This window comes from Pongo pygmaeus, chromosome 8 (assembly GCF_028885625.2).
Source record: "Pongo pygmaeus isolate AG05252 chromosome 8, NHGRI_mPonPyg2-v2.0_pri, whole genome shotgun sequence".
NCBI classification, from domain to species: Eukaryota; Metazoa; Chordata; class Mammalia; order Primates; family Hominidae; genus Pongo; species Pongo pygmaeus.
In genome coordinates this window covers 20,268,700-20,289,005 of record NC_072381.2, presented here as the reverse complement: position 1 = coordinate 20,289,005, position 20,306 = coordinate 20,268,700, and the positions used below count along the sequence as shown (strand labels likewise).

Genomic DNA, 20,306 nt, shown 5'->3' with positions numbered 1-20,306 from the left:
TGCAGAGTTAAAAGTGAATATTAGAAAGCACTTTGGGAAATGGGATATTTCTAATATAATGATGGGTAGTAAACTGGTACAACCTTGATGGAAAGCAATTTGTCAAAATACATTCAAAACAATATTAACATTCAGCATCCACAAATTCACTTTTGAGAATCAGATATATGCAAAAATTTAGAAACAAGGATGTTTAGCACCATTTTACTGACAATATGCGATGCAAACTATGTAACCAACCTCTTTAGTGACAGGTTACATAAATTATGAAACAAAGAAATTTCTTATAGCTATTAATGACCACATTTTAGACAGATATTTAACAGTGTAAAAAATGTTTTATATATGAAGGTAAAAATAGGGGGCAGAATTATTTACAGTGTAATGCCAATTTTCTTAATGCGTGTATGTTCATATATGTGTATATTACAAATAAACAGTTGGATACAGATACGTGAAAACATTTATTGCTATTTCTCTGTAGTAGATTTCTAGGTAATTTAAATTTTCCTCCTTGGGTTTCCTGTTAATTTATAAGTTACTCAGATTTATAATGTGCTATGCTTCTAATCATAATAAGTATATTTTTACATTCATATTTCTGAAATGAACAACCAAAGTCAGTCCTGTACTTAGACCTATTTTTCATAGCTGTACCTGTGGATATTGGATTAGCTGATCTCTATGGTTCTTTCTGTTTCCAAAGTTTTACGAATACACTTCATGAAAAACAGTGATTTAGAGACATACAGATAGACAGACAGGCAGACATAAGTCTTATGAAGAGACATAAAACAACACACAACAACATAGTCAGAAAGCATTGAAGTTCCGGAGAGACACTGTCACTGGGTTTCTTAGTGAGAATCTCCTGTGGTTCCACTCTGAAGGGCACCAGTGCTTGGTAGTGACATCTAAGTTAGTATCGCTGTTTCTTAAAGTGATAATGATGATGGAAAAAACAGTAACTTTAAGTACAAGTATACTACTTACTCTCTGCTAGGTAATGCATACCGTGTACACGTTGCATTTCTAGGTACTAAGATGCTCATTTTATATAGAAACAAAGTTACAAAAATTAAATAAAAGTTTAACATTTCATGAACAATAATCAAATGATAATATTCCTTATACTTGCTTTACTTCTAATTTCCACCTTTCTTAACATAAGCCTTAGTTTTACCATAGACTTTTCCCTCTCTTTTTGCGGGGGCAAAGGTATTTCTCTCGTAAACTCAGAAGGATTTATCAATTTACCAACAATGACTGAATTCCCTTTGACTTTGAAACTATCAGATCACCTGATCTTTTATGAAAGAAAATAAAGCTACCTTAATCAATCATGCTTGAAATTTACACTGAAATCATTTACTATTTGGAGGTCTTTAAAAACTGAAAAACAAGTGTTTTTTTGTTGATGTGAGGAAGAATGAATGGGGAGAAATTTTAATAATAAATAAATTAAAATTGCTTTACAGCATTTTGAATGCTTTACCAAACCTTCACCAAATATGATAAGAATGGTATAGTAATGGTGATCTACTGGGAAATACTATTTTCCAGGCTTGAGCTCACATTTCCGTGTTCCCATGGCTACATGAAGCCAAAGGTTTAGGTAATATAACCTATGTAACCAAAATGATTAGTAGAATAGAAAAATGATCTTATGAGAACAGGGTTCTATGTAACACACCTTGGAATACAGAAGAAATGAAACTACTCACTACTTAGAATAATAATCAGTTGTTCCCTAAATCCACTTGGTGGGGGTAAAAAAGTTAACAGAGGCAAAGTATTTGAATTCCCTACAAAGACAATTCCTAATAGTGAGTGTTGCTAAATAAGGGAACTGAATTTTGAAAAGGACTTAATACCGGTCTAAATTCTGATCGTTGAATATGTAACAAAGGTCTGTAGGAATCAACTTATTTCTCACAAAAGAACTGTACTTGTATAACTTGCATCGTGCTAATCTTCGGTTATCCTAATCTCTGGCATAAAGATGCACTTTTTGTTAGCTGAGAATACAATGCAACCATTTATCTCTTGTTATACAGAAGCTCATGTAACAGACACAGTTATACTTTATAAATGTGGGAGAGACTTTTAAGGAGATAAAATTTTTTGTTCCCAAAACGATTTTTAAGTAGAACGTATTGATTCTAATTTTCTTGCATAAATACAGTCCCATCTAACAGCAACAATGGCAGAACTAGAGACCCAAATCTTTCATTCCTTCTTGGCTAATTTTCTCAGGATGGAACAGTAAGGTTAACAGAAAATGTGACTGCTTTTCCAGTATGCAAATTGTCTGAGGGACATTTTTCTCAGAACTCTAAGTTTGAATTAAGTTCTTTTAGATAACTGCTGAGTCCCAAACTTTAGACATAATCTGGTCTGAAAATTCATATAAATGTTGCCAATTTATTAAATGAGATTTGTATTTGAAAATATTTTTTCCCCTAACACATGATAGTTATCCTTTTACAGCATAACAAAGGATGCGAAATTACACTCTAGGGCCCTGATATCTAAGCACGATTTTATCATTGGGAATATACCAACATAATACTTGCATATTAAACTACATTTGTAAAAATTTTTTTTTGTATTTTGGTTGGTGTTTTTTTTCTTTAAGCAATAATATATCAGAACAACAATATGGACTAAAAGCTCTGCTGAGTAAGCTGCAAATAATTTTTTTCAGCAATAAAAAAAACTAATAAATTAAAACTAGTGTTTCTTTTTACTTGTACAATAATTGACTCAAACCATGCTTGATTTAACAACTCCAAAAGAAAGAATGTGAGAATGGCCATCCTCAAACACAAGCCAACTTTAGCTGTCCCAAGGCTCAGCCTCTCATTTAGGAGCTCTGTCAGGATGCCTTTATGTTGCCTACACATACTCATATATCCTTGCTTTGTTCACAGTACAATTTAGTTCCTGGAAAACCTGCTTTGATTTAACAATTCCCTTGAATATTGCCTCCCACAAATTCTCAGCTAACAAGGAGAAACCCCATGTTCTTCATCAAGCAGAACCACCATGTATCAATGCCATTCAGTTGTAAGATAACCATTCAGTTCTAAGATATCTTATGGTTGTGAGATAACCCTTATAATATTTCTGCTAATCCATTGCTTTAAAAAGTACAGCTTCCACTCCAGTTGCTGTCTACAGTTGAGAGTTGACATAATTAAGTACAATCACCTCAAGTCACGACCAAAGAACTTGAGCGTGTGATAAATTATCTAACACTGTAATCAAATAAAAGAATAAAAAGAACTTTGAACAAAAGAGAAAAAATGATCTCATCTTGAGATATATTTTATTATCTCCCCTTTCTTTAAATAAGAACACAGAGGACACAAACACCCCCACCCCAACTTCACATACTATGACACCAAAGCATCTCTCAGGACTGTTCTCGGAGTGAAGGAGATTCAAAAACCTTTTCAACTGATGCCTATTTATAGGGTCAGAATGGCTAATGCAGTTAGCATTTTGGTTTCTAATATAACAAACAGTTGTCCAAAGTAACACGTCCCTTTTTATTCTATAAAATGTAAACTAGACTAGATGGGCAAACGTAATTTAAAGAAAATACTTATCTTCTCTGGTGGTAGGTAGAGCTCCCCTCAGATTTTTATTTACCTAAATTTGTACTTTTTCTTTCATCTTCCTTTAGACTCCCAAACAGTTTTACACAAATACATTAAATATAAGATAGCACAAAGCTGTGGTTTTGCTCAGAAACTTAAGCCAAACATATATGAAAAGTCATATGCCTATCAATCAAATAATCTGTCACTGTTTTATGTCATTCTTATTAATAAAAGAACTGTATCTGCCAACTATCCCAAATAATCTGGCTGGGCATGGTGGCTCACGCCTGTAATCCCAGCACTTTGGGAGGATGAGGCAGGAAGACCACTTGAGCTCAGGAGTTCAAGACCAGCCTGGGCAACAGAGCAAGACCTCATTTCTTCAAATAATAAAAAAAATTAGCCGAGCATGGTAACGCATGCCTGTGGTCCCAGCTACTCAGGATACTGAGGTAGGAGGATCATTTGAGCCTGGGAGGTCAAGGTTGTAGTGAGCTGTGAGGGCACCACTGCATTCCAGCCTAGGTGACAGAGTAAGACCCCAAATCAAAAGAAAGAAAAAATAAACAAGAGAAAGAGTCCAAAATTACACATTCTTGGCTTTGCTATTTAATTATCTTTAGCTGAGTTAGCTCAAGGGTGACAGAGATAGCCCAATAGGAGTTATAAACCAAACAACAGAATTAACAAGCATCAATCAGCTAATCGATTAGCTATTTTTTTTTAATTCAGGTACAGCTGCCATAGACCAATCTCCTTTAAATTTACCCCCACAGAGGCTCACTCATTGCGACTGCCCTTCTTCTACGTACTGGGAATTTGTTGGATCCTGTGGACAACGACAAATGCATCGGACAGTCCGACTTTCACTGGATGATTGGTTGAACTTATCTGTGTGACCAAGACAGGAATCTGGAAAAGAACAAAGCAGGTTACTACATGTTAGATCTGAATTTCATACAGGGAGGAAAGGTAGTAGGATCCTCTTGTTTCATGGACAAAACCATGGGAAGGAGATAAAAGACTAGAAAGGGAGCCAAAAGTATTAGAAAAGAGAGACATACGAAACCAAAAAATAACATCGGTTTAGTGCTATTGAATGAATAGAAGAGACAGAGAGTTCCTAGTTCTAAAGAAGGCTACTTGATGTTGAAAGTAATAGATTCTCAGATAATATAATTGATGTTAGATGCTGCAAACTTATCACACATATAGGCACACCATGAATTCATTTAGTGCTGGCTATAATTTTGGAAACAGAGATTCTCCTCTTACTATTTGTTTTCTGAAAAAAACTTTACTGTATATTTGTTTTTATACAGTTTTAGAAAATCTTTGTTTATAAGCAGTCTTATAGATACAAAACCTAGGGAAAAACAAATAAATGCACTGTTAAATATACATGTGACAATATCATTGTTGATTAATATCTAATTAAATTTGGCAATCATTTCACCATTCTGGTTGAAACTACTATGAAAGACTTCTAAGTTCTTACGGGTCATCTCGATGTCACAGTTCTTGTATTTGAATCTCAATGAAACCAAGATCTGAATACAACAGACAATTCTAATATTTACAGTTAAAAAAATATGATACATTGAGAATATATGAAAAATGATATTAGAGTTATAAATGACATGAACTGTTGGAGTCCATTTTTCCAGATTCAGAAAAGATCCATTGGAGATAAGATTACTCTCTTTATTATCAGTTTTACAGAAACAAAAATGGGAATGAAACCATCTTCAATAAACAAAGAAACAGGAAAGTAAAAGAAAAGAATAAATGCACCAAAAACATCTTTAGGCAGAATAAGCAGATTTTGGGCAATCTGTGGGCAATTCATTAAATAATATGTTAGATCGGATATTGCTGTATAAGCCATAATAAACAGCATAACAATAAGAAGGGGAATAAGTTGGAGAGAATATATAATATAATGTAATATAATATAATATAACATAATATAATATAATATAATATATAATAAAAACTCTCTGACTTATTTTTGACCAAGACATCATGAAACTGTGAAAGGGCTATTTTGTTGAAATGGACAAATTAAGAAAGAAGTTCATTGCTTTTGGAATTTGTGGAATTACCTTGAAACAAGTAAATAGAACATGACATTTTCCCTTAATGTACTATTTCAGGTCTCTCTTAAACAACGTTAAAGTGTTTGCAAATTTTGTGTCAGTATGCTCAATTCTTAACCAATATAAATTAGTCTTCTGGTATTTGGATAACAGAAACACACAAAACAAGCAAAACAAAATCAAGATTTATATCCCAGTCTGATATACTTTATTTTTTATTTTTTATTTTTGGGACAGTCTCACTCCATCTCCCAGGCTGGAGTGCAACCTCTGCCTCCCGGGTTCAAGCTATTCTCATGCCTCAGCCTCCCAAATAGCTGGGATTACAGGCGTGTGTCACCACACCCAGCTAGTTTTTTTTTTTTTTTTTTTTTGTACTTTTAGTAGAGATGGGGTTTCACCATGTTGGCCAGGCTGGTCTGGAACTCCTGGCCTCAAGTGATCCACCCACCTCAGCCTACCAAAGTGCTGGGATTGCAGGCGTGAGCCACAGCTCCCGGCTAATATACTTTATTTACTGATTTACTAACCTAAATTCAGTATCAATATGTGAAATCCTCTTTGTTATTGAGCATTATACTGTTTCCCAGTCTTACACCCCATGTTGAGTACTCTAATATGAAAGTAATTTGTATTTAAGACAGACTTACAGTTAAAACATACAAGATGGAAAAGCATAGGGAAAATTCCAATTCACTTATATTTTTGTATCCTAATAAGACATGACCATCTCATTTTTAAGCAGCATCTATTAATAGAAGCAAGCATCTATTAATGCCATCATATAAATGCCACTGTTCCTGTCATTTGTCACTTGACCCCCTTCTCCAACATCTATGAGTTCAGTTTTCCTCTGCAAGTTGAAAAAGGCTTTACCAGATAATTTTATTGCTTGTCTTCTTTTCCCATACCCACAGCAGTACTTGAGCTTATACTGCTATCAACTGGAAAATCCTATTATGTCATTATGTATAGTACATGTTTATGTCAGAGCTTGTTTTTTAAGTCACATGTCTTGGTTCCTACAGCCCTCCCAGAAGCATTCTCCTCTCTCCAGATTATGCATTCCACCTTTTCTTTCTCTCTTTCTTTCATTTCTTTCTTCAAGCTTGCTGCTTTTCTTCTTTCTAGCATTCTCCTCTCTCCAGATTACGCATTCCACCTTTTCTTTCTTTCTTTCTTTCTCTCTTTCTTTCTTTCTCTCTCTCTCTCTTTCTCTCACTACCCCCTCCCTCCCTCCCTCTCTTTCTTTCTTTTTTTTTCTGACAGAGTTTCACTCTTGCTGTCCAGGCTGGAGTGCAATGGCGCAATCTTGACTCACCACCTCCCGGGTTCAAGCGATTCTCCTGCCTCAGCCTCCTGAGTAGCTGGGATTACAGGTATGTGACAGACACCATGCCCAGCTAACTTCGTATTTTTAGTAGACATGAGGTTTCTTCCTGTTGGTCAGGATGATCTTGAACTCCTGACCTCAGGTAATCCACCCACCTCGGCCTCCCAAACGGCTGGGATTATAGGTGTGAGCCACTGCACCTGGCCTCATTTCACCTTTTCTGTCTCTCTTCCCTATCTCTTCTTCCCTTACCCAGCCATCTTTCATTTTTATTTTTTTCTCAATCTCTTTCCTTTCTTTCACCCCCCTCCTTTATGTTTTGTGTCTATGTCAAGCCCTCTCCTCCAGTGCTTTTTATTGGTGGTGGGTCGATTGCAGTAATGGCCTCAATGAATGGCTTCCTTGTGCCCAGACCCTCTGTTGTCCTCTCCCATTCAGACTCCAGGGTCAATAATACAGCAAAAGAGGACAGCAGCAAGCTTGAAGCAAAAAAAAAAAAAAAGAAAGAAAGAAAAAAAGAGAGAGACTTGAAAAACTGCTTACTACTTCCTTTCTTGGACCCTTGCTATAGCCAAGAAAATGTACACTGCTGGTCTTCTGCAGGTGTATACGAGACACACGAAGGATTTATTTTTTTTTAATTTTTATTTTTTTTGCACCAGAACTCATCCTTGCCTAGCCAGCTCCCAGCCAGTCCACCAGATAACAGCTTACACATTCAGAAGCTCAGCTGAGATCAGCAGGGTCCAGCCCATATCAGTAGAACCAGCAAGGTGAATTATAGGCATCTTGTGAGAAATAAGAAATGGAGTTGTTTTAAGCCCCTACATTTTGGGGTGGTTTATAAACACAGCAATATGAATCAATACATTCTCTGTTAAAGACCAAGTAGCCAATAGAATAGAATATGGGTGTTTCTCCATAAAATGAAGTAGTATTGCTCATCCTAATTTTCTGGGAATCAGATAAATATCTATTTTTAAGACATTGGGTCTCACTGTGTTGCCCAGGCTGGAGTGCAGTGGCATTATCATAGCTCACTGCAGCCTCAAACACCTGGGCTTAAGCAATACTGCTGCTTCAGCCTCCCTAGTAGCTGGGACTACAGGTGCACACCATCATGCCCAGATTTCAGATAAATATCTAATTCTAGGTACAATTGAACTTGAAAGATTGGAATGTTCCAGTAGAAAAGTTTCATTTTCTGCAGCATTTTTTTTCATTCTTTTATGTCTCTTTAGTTTATTCTTTTGTCTGTGCATTTCAAAAACTAAGCCCAATATACGTAAATTACCTAGATTTAGATTCATTTAACATGAGGAAAATTTAGCTGAAACCAAAATGGGTAGCCTCACAGTGTACAGAGTTTTCTATCACTGAAAATTATCTGATATATAACTGACCAACCCTCTAGGAAGATCACTATAAATGATCTCTGATTCTTTCAGTTATCAAATTAAGTTTTTTCAAATGATTTTGACTTTTCCAAGCTTCAACAAGTAAATTGTTAACAACGACACAAACTAAAATGATAAGGGTGAAATACTCTACCTTTATGTAAGGAGAGTAGAAGTTAGGTAGAAATCATCATTTGCAGTCAAGAGTTATGCTTCAACTTGTTGCCAGTTTTTTAAATGTACATAGTCATGGGTTATTGATTTCTGATTAATGCATCTGTCAAACCACTACTACCATATAACTCTACTATGAGTCTTAATATAATTGGGGATTAGACAGTAGAAAATAGATTCCTAAGAATGATGTCTACTACATATAAATTATTTTCCCCAAAAGGCATGCACATTGTCCATTTGATAAGACAGAATCCATTCATTCATTCATCAGATATTAATTGAATATATTTTCTGTATTATTGTAGTCACTAGAATTACAGCAGATAGGAAAACAAAGACCTTTCTCTCATAGAGCCTACATTCTAGAGAACAGGGACAGGCATTAAAACAAGTGAACATAAAACCTATAGCATACTAGAAGGTGGTTAGTACCAAGGAGAAAACTAAAACAGAGTAAAAAGATAGAGAGGAATGGGGGTGTCTAGGAGAGAAGACAGTCACAGAAGCTCTCTCTGAGAAGGTGATTTTTCAGCAGAAACTCGAAGGAAGTAAGAAAATCTGCCGTGTGGATATTTGGGAAACAACTGTGGGTAGATGCACTGGCACATGCAAAGGGCTTGACTGAATTTTAGGAGTTAAAAGGTTGTCTCTACAGCTGGAGCAGAAGTAGTAAACAAGCGTGTCAAAGGTGATGGGAGGTAGTAGGGGCAGATCATAGGGAGCATTTATTCCTTGCAAGCTGTGACAGTGACACTGGATTTTAGTCCAAAAGATACAGAAAGATTTGGGAGGTTTTGAAGAGGAAAGGACATTCCTTTATTTTGGGAAAATATCATGCTGGCTGCTGGGAAATCAAGACTGTAGAAGGACAAAGGGAGCCAGATAAACTAGTTAGGAGGGTATCACAGTTTTCCAGGTAAGAGAAGGTGCCATACTCCACCCCAAAGTAGTAACAGTGGTGGAAGTGACAGAGGCCAGATTCTGGAAGAATTATGTATGCACTGCTATTGAGACTCCCCACAGATTTAATAAAGACAGTGAGGGACAAAAGGAGAGTAAAGGATACCACAAAGGCTTTTGGTTTCAGTAGCAAGAGCAATGAAATGGTGTTTTCATCAGGAATGTTATAGGTTGTACAACTTCGGAGGACTCATTCACTTCACGATCTATGAGAAGTGTCCTTTCGATATGCAGGGAACAACATATGCAGCTCTCAAGAGCAGTCCTGAAACATTCAGAGACCAGGTGAGGAAGTGCTGGAGAGGGATGACCACTTTACGGCAAAACCACTGGCTTCAAATGTTCTCCATTAAAATTTTGTAGAGCTCGTGCATAAGAGCCCAGGATTTCTAAAACTGTACTCTTTTGTCCTGATTAAATATTAAAATGAAAATGTACAAGAAACTCAACTCCTTATATTTTCCTAGAAGCCACCCAAGGCTTTTATGAAACCATTACATGCCAGATTTTGAAAAAACTGATTTTGCCAAGTGAACTAAATGCCTAATGTCATCAAAGATTAATAAGGAAAAGGTGAACAATTCCAGGCTTTCTCTAAAATTTCCTATGGAACATGTCTGCCTCTCCACACCTGATATTTTCCTATCGTGAGACCAGTCTACAGGGTCCTCTGTCAGCATAAAATTAGAGACTATATTATTAAAAGGTACATTTAAAATGAACTACTTTTAAAAATATTTACTTATTTATTTATTTATTTATTTATTTATTTGAGACAGAGTCTCATTCTGTTGCCCAGGCTGGAGTGCAGTGGTGTAACCACAGTTCACTGCAGTCTCAACCTCCGGGGCTCAAGTGATCCTCCTGCCTTAGCCTCCCAAGTAGCTGGCTAGTTTTTTTTAGTTTTTTTTTTTTTTTTTTTTTTTTTTTTTTGCAGAGACAGGGTCTCATTATGTTACCCAGGCTGTAAAATGAACTTCTTTTTGACTAATAACAAAAAGATTATGTGTGTGCATATGTGTATGTATAAACAAGCTATTTAGAAGTATAGCCAGTATTGGGCAAATTAGCACAAGAATGAACATGTTATTGTCATGATCACATATTTTATAGAAGACTCTGTATTTAGAAGGATATGAAGTGCCAAAGTCAACGAACATATGGACCAAAAACACGTTAAAGCACCAAAACTTTAAAAACTTTGATTACGGGAAGCGATTTTCTTATCCTTTCTACAAATTTATATTCATCCTCAAAATGTCTTGTGAGTCATCATGAGATCCTGGGGATGTCAGGAAGCCAAACTGAAATAATAAAAACTCTAAGCTACAGAAGCTTTTTTTTTTAAACAATGTAGCTTTACTATTTTCAAGTGTCTGTGATAGTTGCCTTCTTAAGATTAAAGCAAAGCTAAATTTTAACTGGGCCTCTGTATGGTCTGTATTGAATCCCACATTTCTGAGGAATAGGTTTTACAATTACATTCTCTCCACAGGATAGAAATAAAAGGAGCTTTCACGCTGGTTAAAATATGCTTCCATTTTGACCCCTAAAAGCATTCATGAATACTTCTTTTAAATAACGGTATAATTTTTGCTCTATATAACGAGATGGACATAGGTTTATTACTTGGTATACATTTTTCTATAACAGATATTAAAGCAAAGCAAAGTAAGCATAGAAGCAGAAAGTGGTTGCAATCACCACACAAAATCAAGACAGGAAAAGATGTCAGGGGTAAGCAATAGTAGAGCAGAGCACACTGGCCTTTGGAAGGCGAGTCAAAGACAGAAGCTCCTCTCTTCTCCACTCTGCGGTATCTTTCTCCAGCACACAGGAACCCCACACAATTCCTTAAACATGAGCTTTTTACATCTGTCTCTAAACCAGGGAGATAACAGCATGCCGCTTAAGTAATAGTTAATGGAATTTTATTTTCCTCTTTGTTCTGCCCTGAAAACATCACCAAAACATTCATTTGTTTCCATTACAGGCCCAGCTATCTATCCAGTAGGCAGCACAGTATCTCAGCAAGGGTTTGATTGTATAGTATGTGTTCCAAGGTGTGAATCATATGCCTATCAAACCTTAACTGGAAAAGAATTACTCCAAACTCATTTTTGTTTCCTTGCTAATATATAGTGTTCAGTAGCTTAATATTAAAAACAACAGCAACAACAAAATCCCACAATAAACTCAAAGCTTTCTGTTTTACCCATTCTTATCTGCCTGTAACCCTTAACTTTCTCCTTCGTTTTACTTAAGTATCTGATCTGGCTTCAGTGTTATCAGCAGTGAATCTAATTTTTAAAAGTCATGATCTCTTTAATTATTATCAAAATAACAACCTGTAGCCCCAGCTACCCGGGAGGCTGAGGCAGGAGAATCTCTTGAGCCCAGGAGTTGGAGGCTGCAGTGAGCTATGATAGTGCCATTGCACTCCAGCCTGGATGACAGAGCAAGACTCTGTCTCTAAAAAACAAACAAACACATAAAGTCCAAAATATTAATGCTGAGTTGTCTATAAACTACACTTGAATAGGAGGGCTTTCAGTTAAATTTGACAATGTAAAACTCCATTTGCTTTCCGGAGTATCAGTAACAATTTGCACAATTATTTCAATCTTTTTTTAGTGTACAGCTCCTGAACTCTCATCTGCTAGGTATTGAGCAATGCATCTAACAGCATGAAAGTCAAGGTGAGCTATCATCAAATGATCAATTCCTAACATGCCTCCTGCCCCCATCTCCACAATCATAATCTGTAGAAAATCTGGAAGCAGTCAACTAACAGCATGAAGATGATAAGTAAAATTCACCTCTACTTTAAAACAGAGGTTTCAAACTTCCTTTCTACATAAGCTACTGTGTGCTTTGGGTAAGAAAGAAGAAATTCATGAGGGAGAAATTGGAGGGTGCACACTTTGTGTGAATTTTCCAGGCAATATTTGCAAGCCAAGGGCTTCCAGGGCTTTCCGAGTTCTCAAGGAAAAAATGGGCATCTATATTTTTCCTTGAAATATTATAATATTTAGATGTTGGCAACATATCTGTTTTACAAACATATGTGTACACATAAAACATAAGAACACACACAGAGTAAAACGTGTGCCCTCTGAGTTAAGACTGCTCACATTGAATTGGCACGCGAAGAGTCTGAGCTTCATATAAAAGACAGTGACGCAGGGTGCCCACTTGAAGAAGCTTGTGCCATTGGACTCAAGATAGTCAAGACTCTGGTGTGGATTTTACCTGGGACAATAGCTAGATAAGGAAACTTACCTAAACATGGCTTGGGACTTAAACATCATGGGAAAAGAAAGGAGATCAAGGAAAGTCTACACCCTGAGTTTGGGGGAGACACAAAAAATTAGCTAGGCATGGTGGCATGCACCGGTAATCCCAGCTCCTTGGGAGGCTGAGGCAGGATAGTCATTTGAACTCGGGAGGCAGAGGTTGCAGCAAGCTGAGATCGCGCCACTGCACTCCAGCTGAGGCAACAGAATGAGACTCTGTCTTAAAAAGTAATAATAATAAATAAAATAAAATAAAATAAAATAATTTCCTCTGGGACATTGATCTTTCTACCTGGCTACTTTATTTATTTATTTTTACACACAGCATTTGCCATCAGAACATTATCAAGGGAGAATAATTCAACTTATTTTCTTACACTAGGAAAAAGTAAACAAAAGATTAAAATGTCAGGCACTTCTATATGTGAGATAGCTAAAAAATAAAATATCTCTATGAATGCAAATGAATTAGATCCCAAATAATACTGTGTAGATAAAATTTTAATATTTTAGTTGTTTAAAATACAGGGAAGTCCTATGATATAAAATATCTGTCTCTACATTTTCCTTAGAATTATTTCTTGAGAGTTTTTAATCAGCATTTTATTCAATCTGGTTTTCTCATTCTTGTATTAGATATGTATGTACATATATATTATTCTTTTCTGCTCACACATTTATCAAATGTCTTGGATGTATATACTACATTCACACATCAAGTATTCTCACAGATGTAGCAATAGTTATAGAAGGAAATTACCTTATATCTAAACGGTGGTGGTCTCACTGTTGCGTTCTTTTTGGCCTTCTCTGACTTTCTTGAATTACTTTTTTTCTATAAATTCTACAAGTTCAGCCAATGTTCATCTTTTAATACTTTCAGGCTGCTAACCATGAGTGAAGGGTCATTACAGTTTAAATAAGAGAAATAATCTTCAAAGAAATTCAAAAAAAAATGCATTAAGAGCCCCATTGAAACTTACAACTAACTGGCAATGGTGATTTATTAACTACGCATTCTTCCATGGAAGCAGCAAATGTGACAACAAGGAAGATTAGATTTAAATACTTAAATGGTAGAATAGATTAAAAAGTGATTTTACTTAATAAACAGTAAAGTTCCTCTATATTGACCTCCTCTAAAATTTGCTGCTGAAGGAAATGGTAAAGTATTCAACCAAGAAAATGGATAGAACAGGCTGACTCCTGGGCTAAGCCTGCCTTGCCTCTTCTGTGATTTTTCTCCTGTTGCCATCTAGTAGGAATATATGACATTCTTATTTAAATTACAGTTTCCTAACCTAGTGACTATCCTTATCCCTCACATAAGCTAGTGAAAAAAAAGAACCCGAGTTTGCAGTTGACACTAAAAGAGTCACATCCATCCACAGTTTGTGTCCAGAGTGATTACAAATGCCAAGTATATCAAGAGGATAAAGATAAGACAAGTCAGAGAAACTGCAGCTTCTACAAAGTAAGAGTATTCTAGGATAGACAGCATCAAGGCCTGTAAAGACCCTTATTTCAAATCTCCCAGCATTTTTGAAATACATTTTGTTTTTTGAGACAGAGTCTCGTTCTGTCACCCAGGCTGGAGGGCAGTGGCACGATCTCTGCTCAATGCAACTTCTGCCCCCCGGGTTTAAGCATTTCTCCTGCCTCAGCCTCCTCAGTAGCTAGGATTACAGGCATGCACCACCACGACCAGCTATTTTTTGTATTTTTAGTAGAGACAGGGTTTCACCACGTTGGCCAGGCTGGCCTCCAACTCCTGATCTCAAGTGATCCATCCACCTCAGCCTCCCAAAGTGCTGGGATCACAGGCGTGAGCCACTGCGCCCGGCCACTGGAATAAAATATTTTTTTGAGAATTATTATTTTCCTTGTTACGTTATCAATAGACCAGAAATTTTAGAGCCATATCTACTGTAATCAAGCAAAAAACATCACTATTTAATGACAACTTAATATGAAGAAGCTGAGATTTAGGGTTCTACCTAATTACTAACAGAATAGGAAAATGAGAGTTTGATTTCCAAATTCCATGTATTTAAGAAAGGGTCCAGTTTTTTTGGCCTATGTACAGGTTCTTTCATTTAAAAAAATTATAGATTAATAAGATAAATGCTGTGGATAGGCAAACCTTACCTTTGCTCCCAAATGGCCTTGATATGCCATGATATGATATGTTAGGCTATGGTATGATAATGACTGGCCAAGGAAGACTGTCAAGGATATAAAAATGAACGAATTGATTCAGTCACTTATTGAAAAGGAAGTTTGTAAGAGGGCATTCTGGTACAGTAGCTAGGCCTTAGGGCTTTAGAGTCGTATTTCTTTGGATAAATCTTTGTTCCATATCTTTGGAAAAGTTACTTAAGGTCTCTGGGTGTTTCAGGTTCCTTTTCTGTAAATGACAAAAGTAGCTGCTCATGGTTTTTGTGAGAATTATACATAATTTATTTTAAATGCTTAGGTAGGTGCTTGATATATATGAAGAGCTCAAGAAATGCTAGATTTTATCAACTTTGGAGGTTATTGTTAAATGTGAATGTGACTTTCACTTCTGGTTATGGCACACAAGATTGAGATCATTTCTACCACTTAAATCAAGCAGGAAATGTGAATAAAATATGGAAAGCTTCCGTTGAAAACTTCAGGTAGTATCAAAGAGCAAGGTCTTGAAAAGCCAAAATCCCAAAGAAAGGAAAACGCAGACGTAAACCCAACAACACTTTTCCCATCAAAGCATTTGCCAATGTGTAAGTTAAGTGTTAGAGAGTGAGAAGGTCTCACTGACTTAGCCCAGAGAGTTTAAGTAACTACCCTATACACTTTCTTTTCAATACATGACTGAATGGTTCAATGGTTCATTTTGATATCCTTGACTGTCTTTCCTGGCTAGTCATTTTCATTCCATAGCTTAGCACCTCATATTATATCAATCATATCATAGCCACTTGTGAGCACAGGTAAGAATGATTTGCCTTTCCACAGCCTTTGGGCTGTCTCATGGAGCTGAAGAAAAATACATGCATTCAGGGGCACTAAGGAAAAGGTCCATAGTAAAAATTCAGATCTTTAGTGGAGATCCCTGAAGGACTAGAAGAGTAAGGGCTTACCAGAAATATTCTGGTCTCATAAGAACTGATGCTCAACTTTGAAGGGGCTTAGCTGTACAGTATTAAAGTAATCTGTTCTGTACTAACTGCCAAAAAAATAAAGTAAACTGGCTTGTAGGAGGAAAACATTATCTACATCCTCAAAGTACTTTGGTACTTTGTAAACCATGTCCAATATTTTATTTTAAAAATCACCTAGCATGCAAAGAAACATGACCAATGAATGAAAATCAAGAGGAAATAAAAAGAAAACAGGTGATAGAGACAGACCTATAAGACATTTAGATATTGGAGTTATTAGTCATAAGGTTTAAAATAACTGTTATTAATATAGTCAAGGAAATAGATGATACAGTTAATTTCATCAGGTAATTAAATCTATCTAAAAAACAACTGGATACTATAAAATTGAAAAATGCATTATAATGAACAGTTGGTAATTTGAGAAAAAGAACTTTAAAACAATATTATTCTTATTGTATTTTGGCTGAATTCTAAGCAAACTCTATCTTTGAAGTTAATTAAAATATGCAGCTCTGTAACAATAAGGGCCCATAATTTAAAACAGAATTTCAAATCTTTGGTTGAACAACACAGAGCTATAACCTCAGGAAAAATAACTCAATTATTTAAGGGAATCCATCCCTCCACAAGTCTTCTCTCCAATATGGTTCTAGAAAACAACAGGGTATTAGTGAAGAAACATTGAATATTATGAGCAAATCTGTATTCATTCTTATTTTAAGCAACAGTCGTACTTCCCTATTTCAATCCCACTATAACTGTAAATGTATTTTCTTATTTATTGATCATTCATCATTTAGTTTGCACTGCAAAAAAATTATGCTATTGATGAAATGACAATATTTGCGGCATGAAAGTGTTGGACGTCATGTACGTGCTTAGCATGGTTGGCACATTTAAATACTGAGATAAATTGAATGAGGGCATTGAAAATGAAATTTACTTAACTAAATTTATTCAATTCATTACTAATTTTAATGTAAAATTTAATTGTAATTAAAATTTACAATTTTAAAACAAGTCCCAAATTGGTGGTGGGTTTTGTGTAAATCAGAATTTTTCTTCTCATTCACATAAAACATAATGAAACAAAACAAAGCTGGTGTTAGCCTATTAAAAGAAACTTATTACAGAAAGAATTACACATACTTCCCTATTTATAATTCGGCAAGTTTAGCTTGGACAGGAACAGAAAATTTTACTCCTTGTGATTATATGTTCTTAGAATTTGGTTACCTCTACAAATGAAGTAGGAATACCTCTCTTATCTACACTTGTAATTGTGTGATATGACAAAGTCTAATAAGCAAGATTCTTAAACAGTCAACATTAAGAAATGCTTATTGGAAAAACAAATGAGACATAGATTTGTGAATTGTTTTACATAATCTCTTTAGGCAGAGAAAACGGTTGAGATGTCTTGGGATCATCAAATTAAATTCTAGATTTATCCTTAACTAGCTCTGTGACCTCAAGTATGTCATTTAATCTCTCTGACTTAGCTTGCTCAGCTATCAAATGAAGATAATCATGTATGATCTATTTCCATAATTAAGTCATAAACATTTATTGAACAGCTTCTATGTACCACTGCTACTGTAAAATGCTTAGGATATTAAAGCTATAGGAAACTGTTGAGGAATTAAATGCTATAATGCATGTGAAAGTACTTTGTAAATGATAATACATTACACAAACTACTCTTTTATGCTATCATGTGATTAGGAATATTTTTCTAGCAGTGCCAGGAGCTTCTGGCTCTCACCCCAAATGCAAGGGGACTCTCTTATGACAAATTTTACAAATAACAATTTGCCTTAGCAAAATAAAATACATAACAATTATTGGGAAGAAAAAAGTGGTAGACTAGAAAAGTAGAAACTGCTTTGTATCGAGAACAAAGAAAGAACAGAAAAGCAAATAATAAAGTAAAGTAAATAATAAAGTAAAAATGACTTCTTTGAATTCCAAGTGCAGAGGGAAGACATTCTTCAGGACAAGAGCCTGGGAATATCAAGAAAGCATTAAATTAGCCTGTCATCTTGAAATTCCCCATAACAAAACAGGAAAATCATAGTGGAACTTTTTTCTTTGATTAAAATGAAGAAAAGAAAAGGGCTTTAAAAATACCAACCTAGAACAGAGAATAGGAAGAATCAACTGTTACTCTGCAATGTAAGATACCCTTTGAGAACAGTGTAAAGAAAGATGACAATTTCAACAATAAAGACTAGCAAGCGAAGCCACAATAAGAACACAAATTTCTGTTTTGACAAAGCCTGCAGCTGGTGAGACCTAAGTCTCCAAACTTACTGACCTTGTGTCTTTACAGAGACTTGATCAGTGTTGGTTGAAACCGTTGAAAATGAACATTGCAAAACGTCACTGTGCAGTTCCAGCAATATACTAGATTGCAATGAAAACTAGAGATGAATAAGTCCTTTTGAGAACTATTCTCTCAGCTTCCAGGGAGTGTGACATAAAAATATGGTGGGCTCTGATATAAAAACATAGCCCTGATTTTAGCTCTTTGAGGAATTGCCACACTGCTTTCCCCAGTGGCTGAACTAATTTACACTCCCACCAGCAGTGTATAAGCATTCCCTTTTCTCCACAACCTCACCAGTAAAACTACATTCAGGCCAGCAATCCCATTACTGGGTATATAACCAAAGGAATATAAATCCATGTAACCAAACACCACCTGTTTCTCCAAAACCTATTGAAACAAAAAATTGGGTAGAGCAAAGAGAATTTTTAGGGCAGGGAAGATTCTGTAGGACACCATAATGTTGGATGCATCACATTATACATCCTTAAAACCCTTAGAAAGTACAGCATCAAGAGGGAACTCTAATGTAATCCAAGAACTTTGAGTGACATTGATGTGTCAATATCAATGTAGGTTCATCTATTGCAACAAGTGTACCATTCTGGTGGGGCATGTTGATGATGGCAGAAGATGTTCAGCAGGGGAAGAAGAGTATGTTCAAACTCTGTGTATTTTCTACATCATTTTCTGTGAATCTAAAACTACTCTAAAAAGGTAAAGTCTATTAATTAAAAAAATAAGTAAATCATTCTGCCACAAAGACACATGCATATGTATGCTAATTGCAGCACTATTTATAATAGCCAGGACATGGAATCAACCTAAATGCCCACCAATGATAGACTGGATAAAGAAAATCAGGTACACATACACCATGGAACACTATGAGGCCATAAAACAAATGAGATCATGTCTTCTGTAGGGACCTGGATGGAGCTGGCAGCCATTATCCTTAGCAAACTAATGCAGGAATGGAAAACCAAATACCACATGTTCTCACTCATAAGTGGGAGCTAAATGATGAGAATGTATGGGCCAAAGAATGGAACAACAGACACTGGGGCCTACTTGAGAGTGGAAGGTGGGAGGAGGGAGAAGATCAGAAAAAATAACTATCGGCTGGGCGCAGTGGCTCACGCCTGTAATCCCAGCACTTTGGGAGGCTGAAGCGGGAGGATCACCTGAGGTAGGGAGTTCAAGACCAGCCTGATCAACATGGAGAAACCCCGTCTCTACTAAAAATACAAAAATTAGCTGGGCATGGTGGTGCATGCCTGTAATCCCAGCTACTTGGGAGGCTGAGGCAGGAGAATCGCTTGTACCCAGGAGGCAGAGGTTGTGGTGAGGCAAGATCTAGCCATTGAACTCCAGCCTGGGCAACAAGAGTGAAACTCCAACTCAAAAAAAAAGAAAGAAAAATAACTATTGAGTCCCAGGCTTAGTACCTGGGTGAGAAAATAATCTGGACAACAAAACCTCCAGGACATGTGTTTCCCTATATAAGAAACCTACACATGTACTCCTGAACGTGAAATAAAAATTAAAAAAAAAACCCATACACTTGGACAAAGAAACATAGAGTAGGACATAGTCTACAATTATATCCTATTTACATAATTGCCTCCAAGCAAATGAAAAATTTCATAAAAAAGTTTTTAAAGGAGTAGAAATATCTGACATGGTTATAGAATTTTTAAAAGTTGGCCTATTTAATTGTAATTAAATTATGCTGCACTTTATGGAATAGATGGATTTCAGAAGATTTGACCAAAGTGCATTCTTTATCCTCAACATCCCTTTTATAATCTGGGATTCAATTCTCAAGGTAAAAGTAATCCCTCAGTTGAACATAAGATATCGAGTCTGTATTATTATAAATACCCATTAACCTATGGGTTAATAATGCTTATTAGTAATTCTCACTGTCCAGCTTTCTCTCATAATTAGAGACTATCTAA

The 20,306-nt window shown here is 35.9% G+C and overlaps 1 protein-coding gene across 1 annotated transcript in view; it reads right to left on the bottom strand.

Annotated features, from left to right (window-relative positions):
* Positions 1-20,306, bottom strand: part of PLXDC2 (plexin domain containing 2) — a 479,884-nt gene that overhangs the window by 111,417 nt on the left and 348,161 nt on the right. Inside the window, exon 7 of the mRNA XM_054503208.2 lies at positions 4,421-4,520. Within this exon, the coding sequence (XP_054359183.1) occupies positions 4,421-4,520 (100 nt within the window). The remainder of the gene's footprint in view (positions 1-4,420; positions 4,521-20,306) is intronic.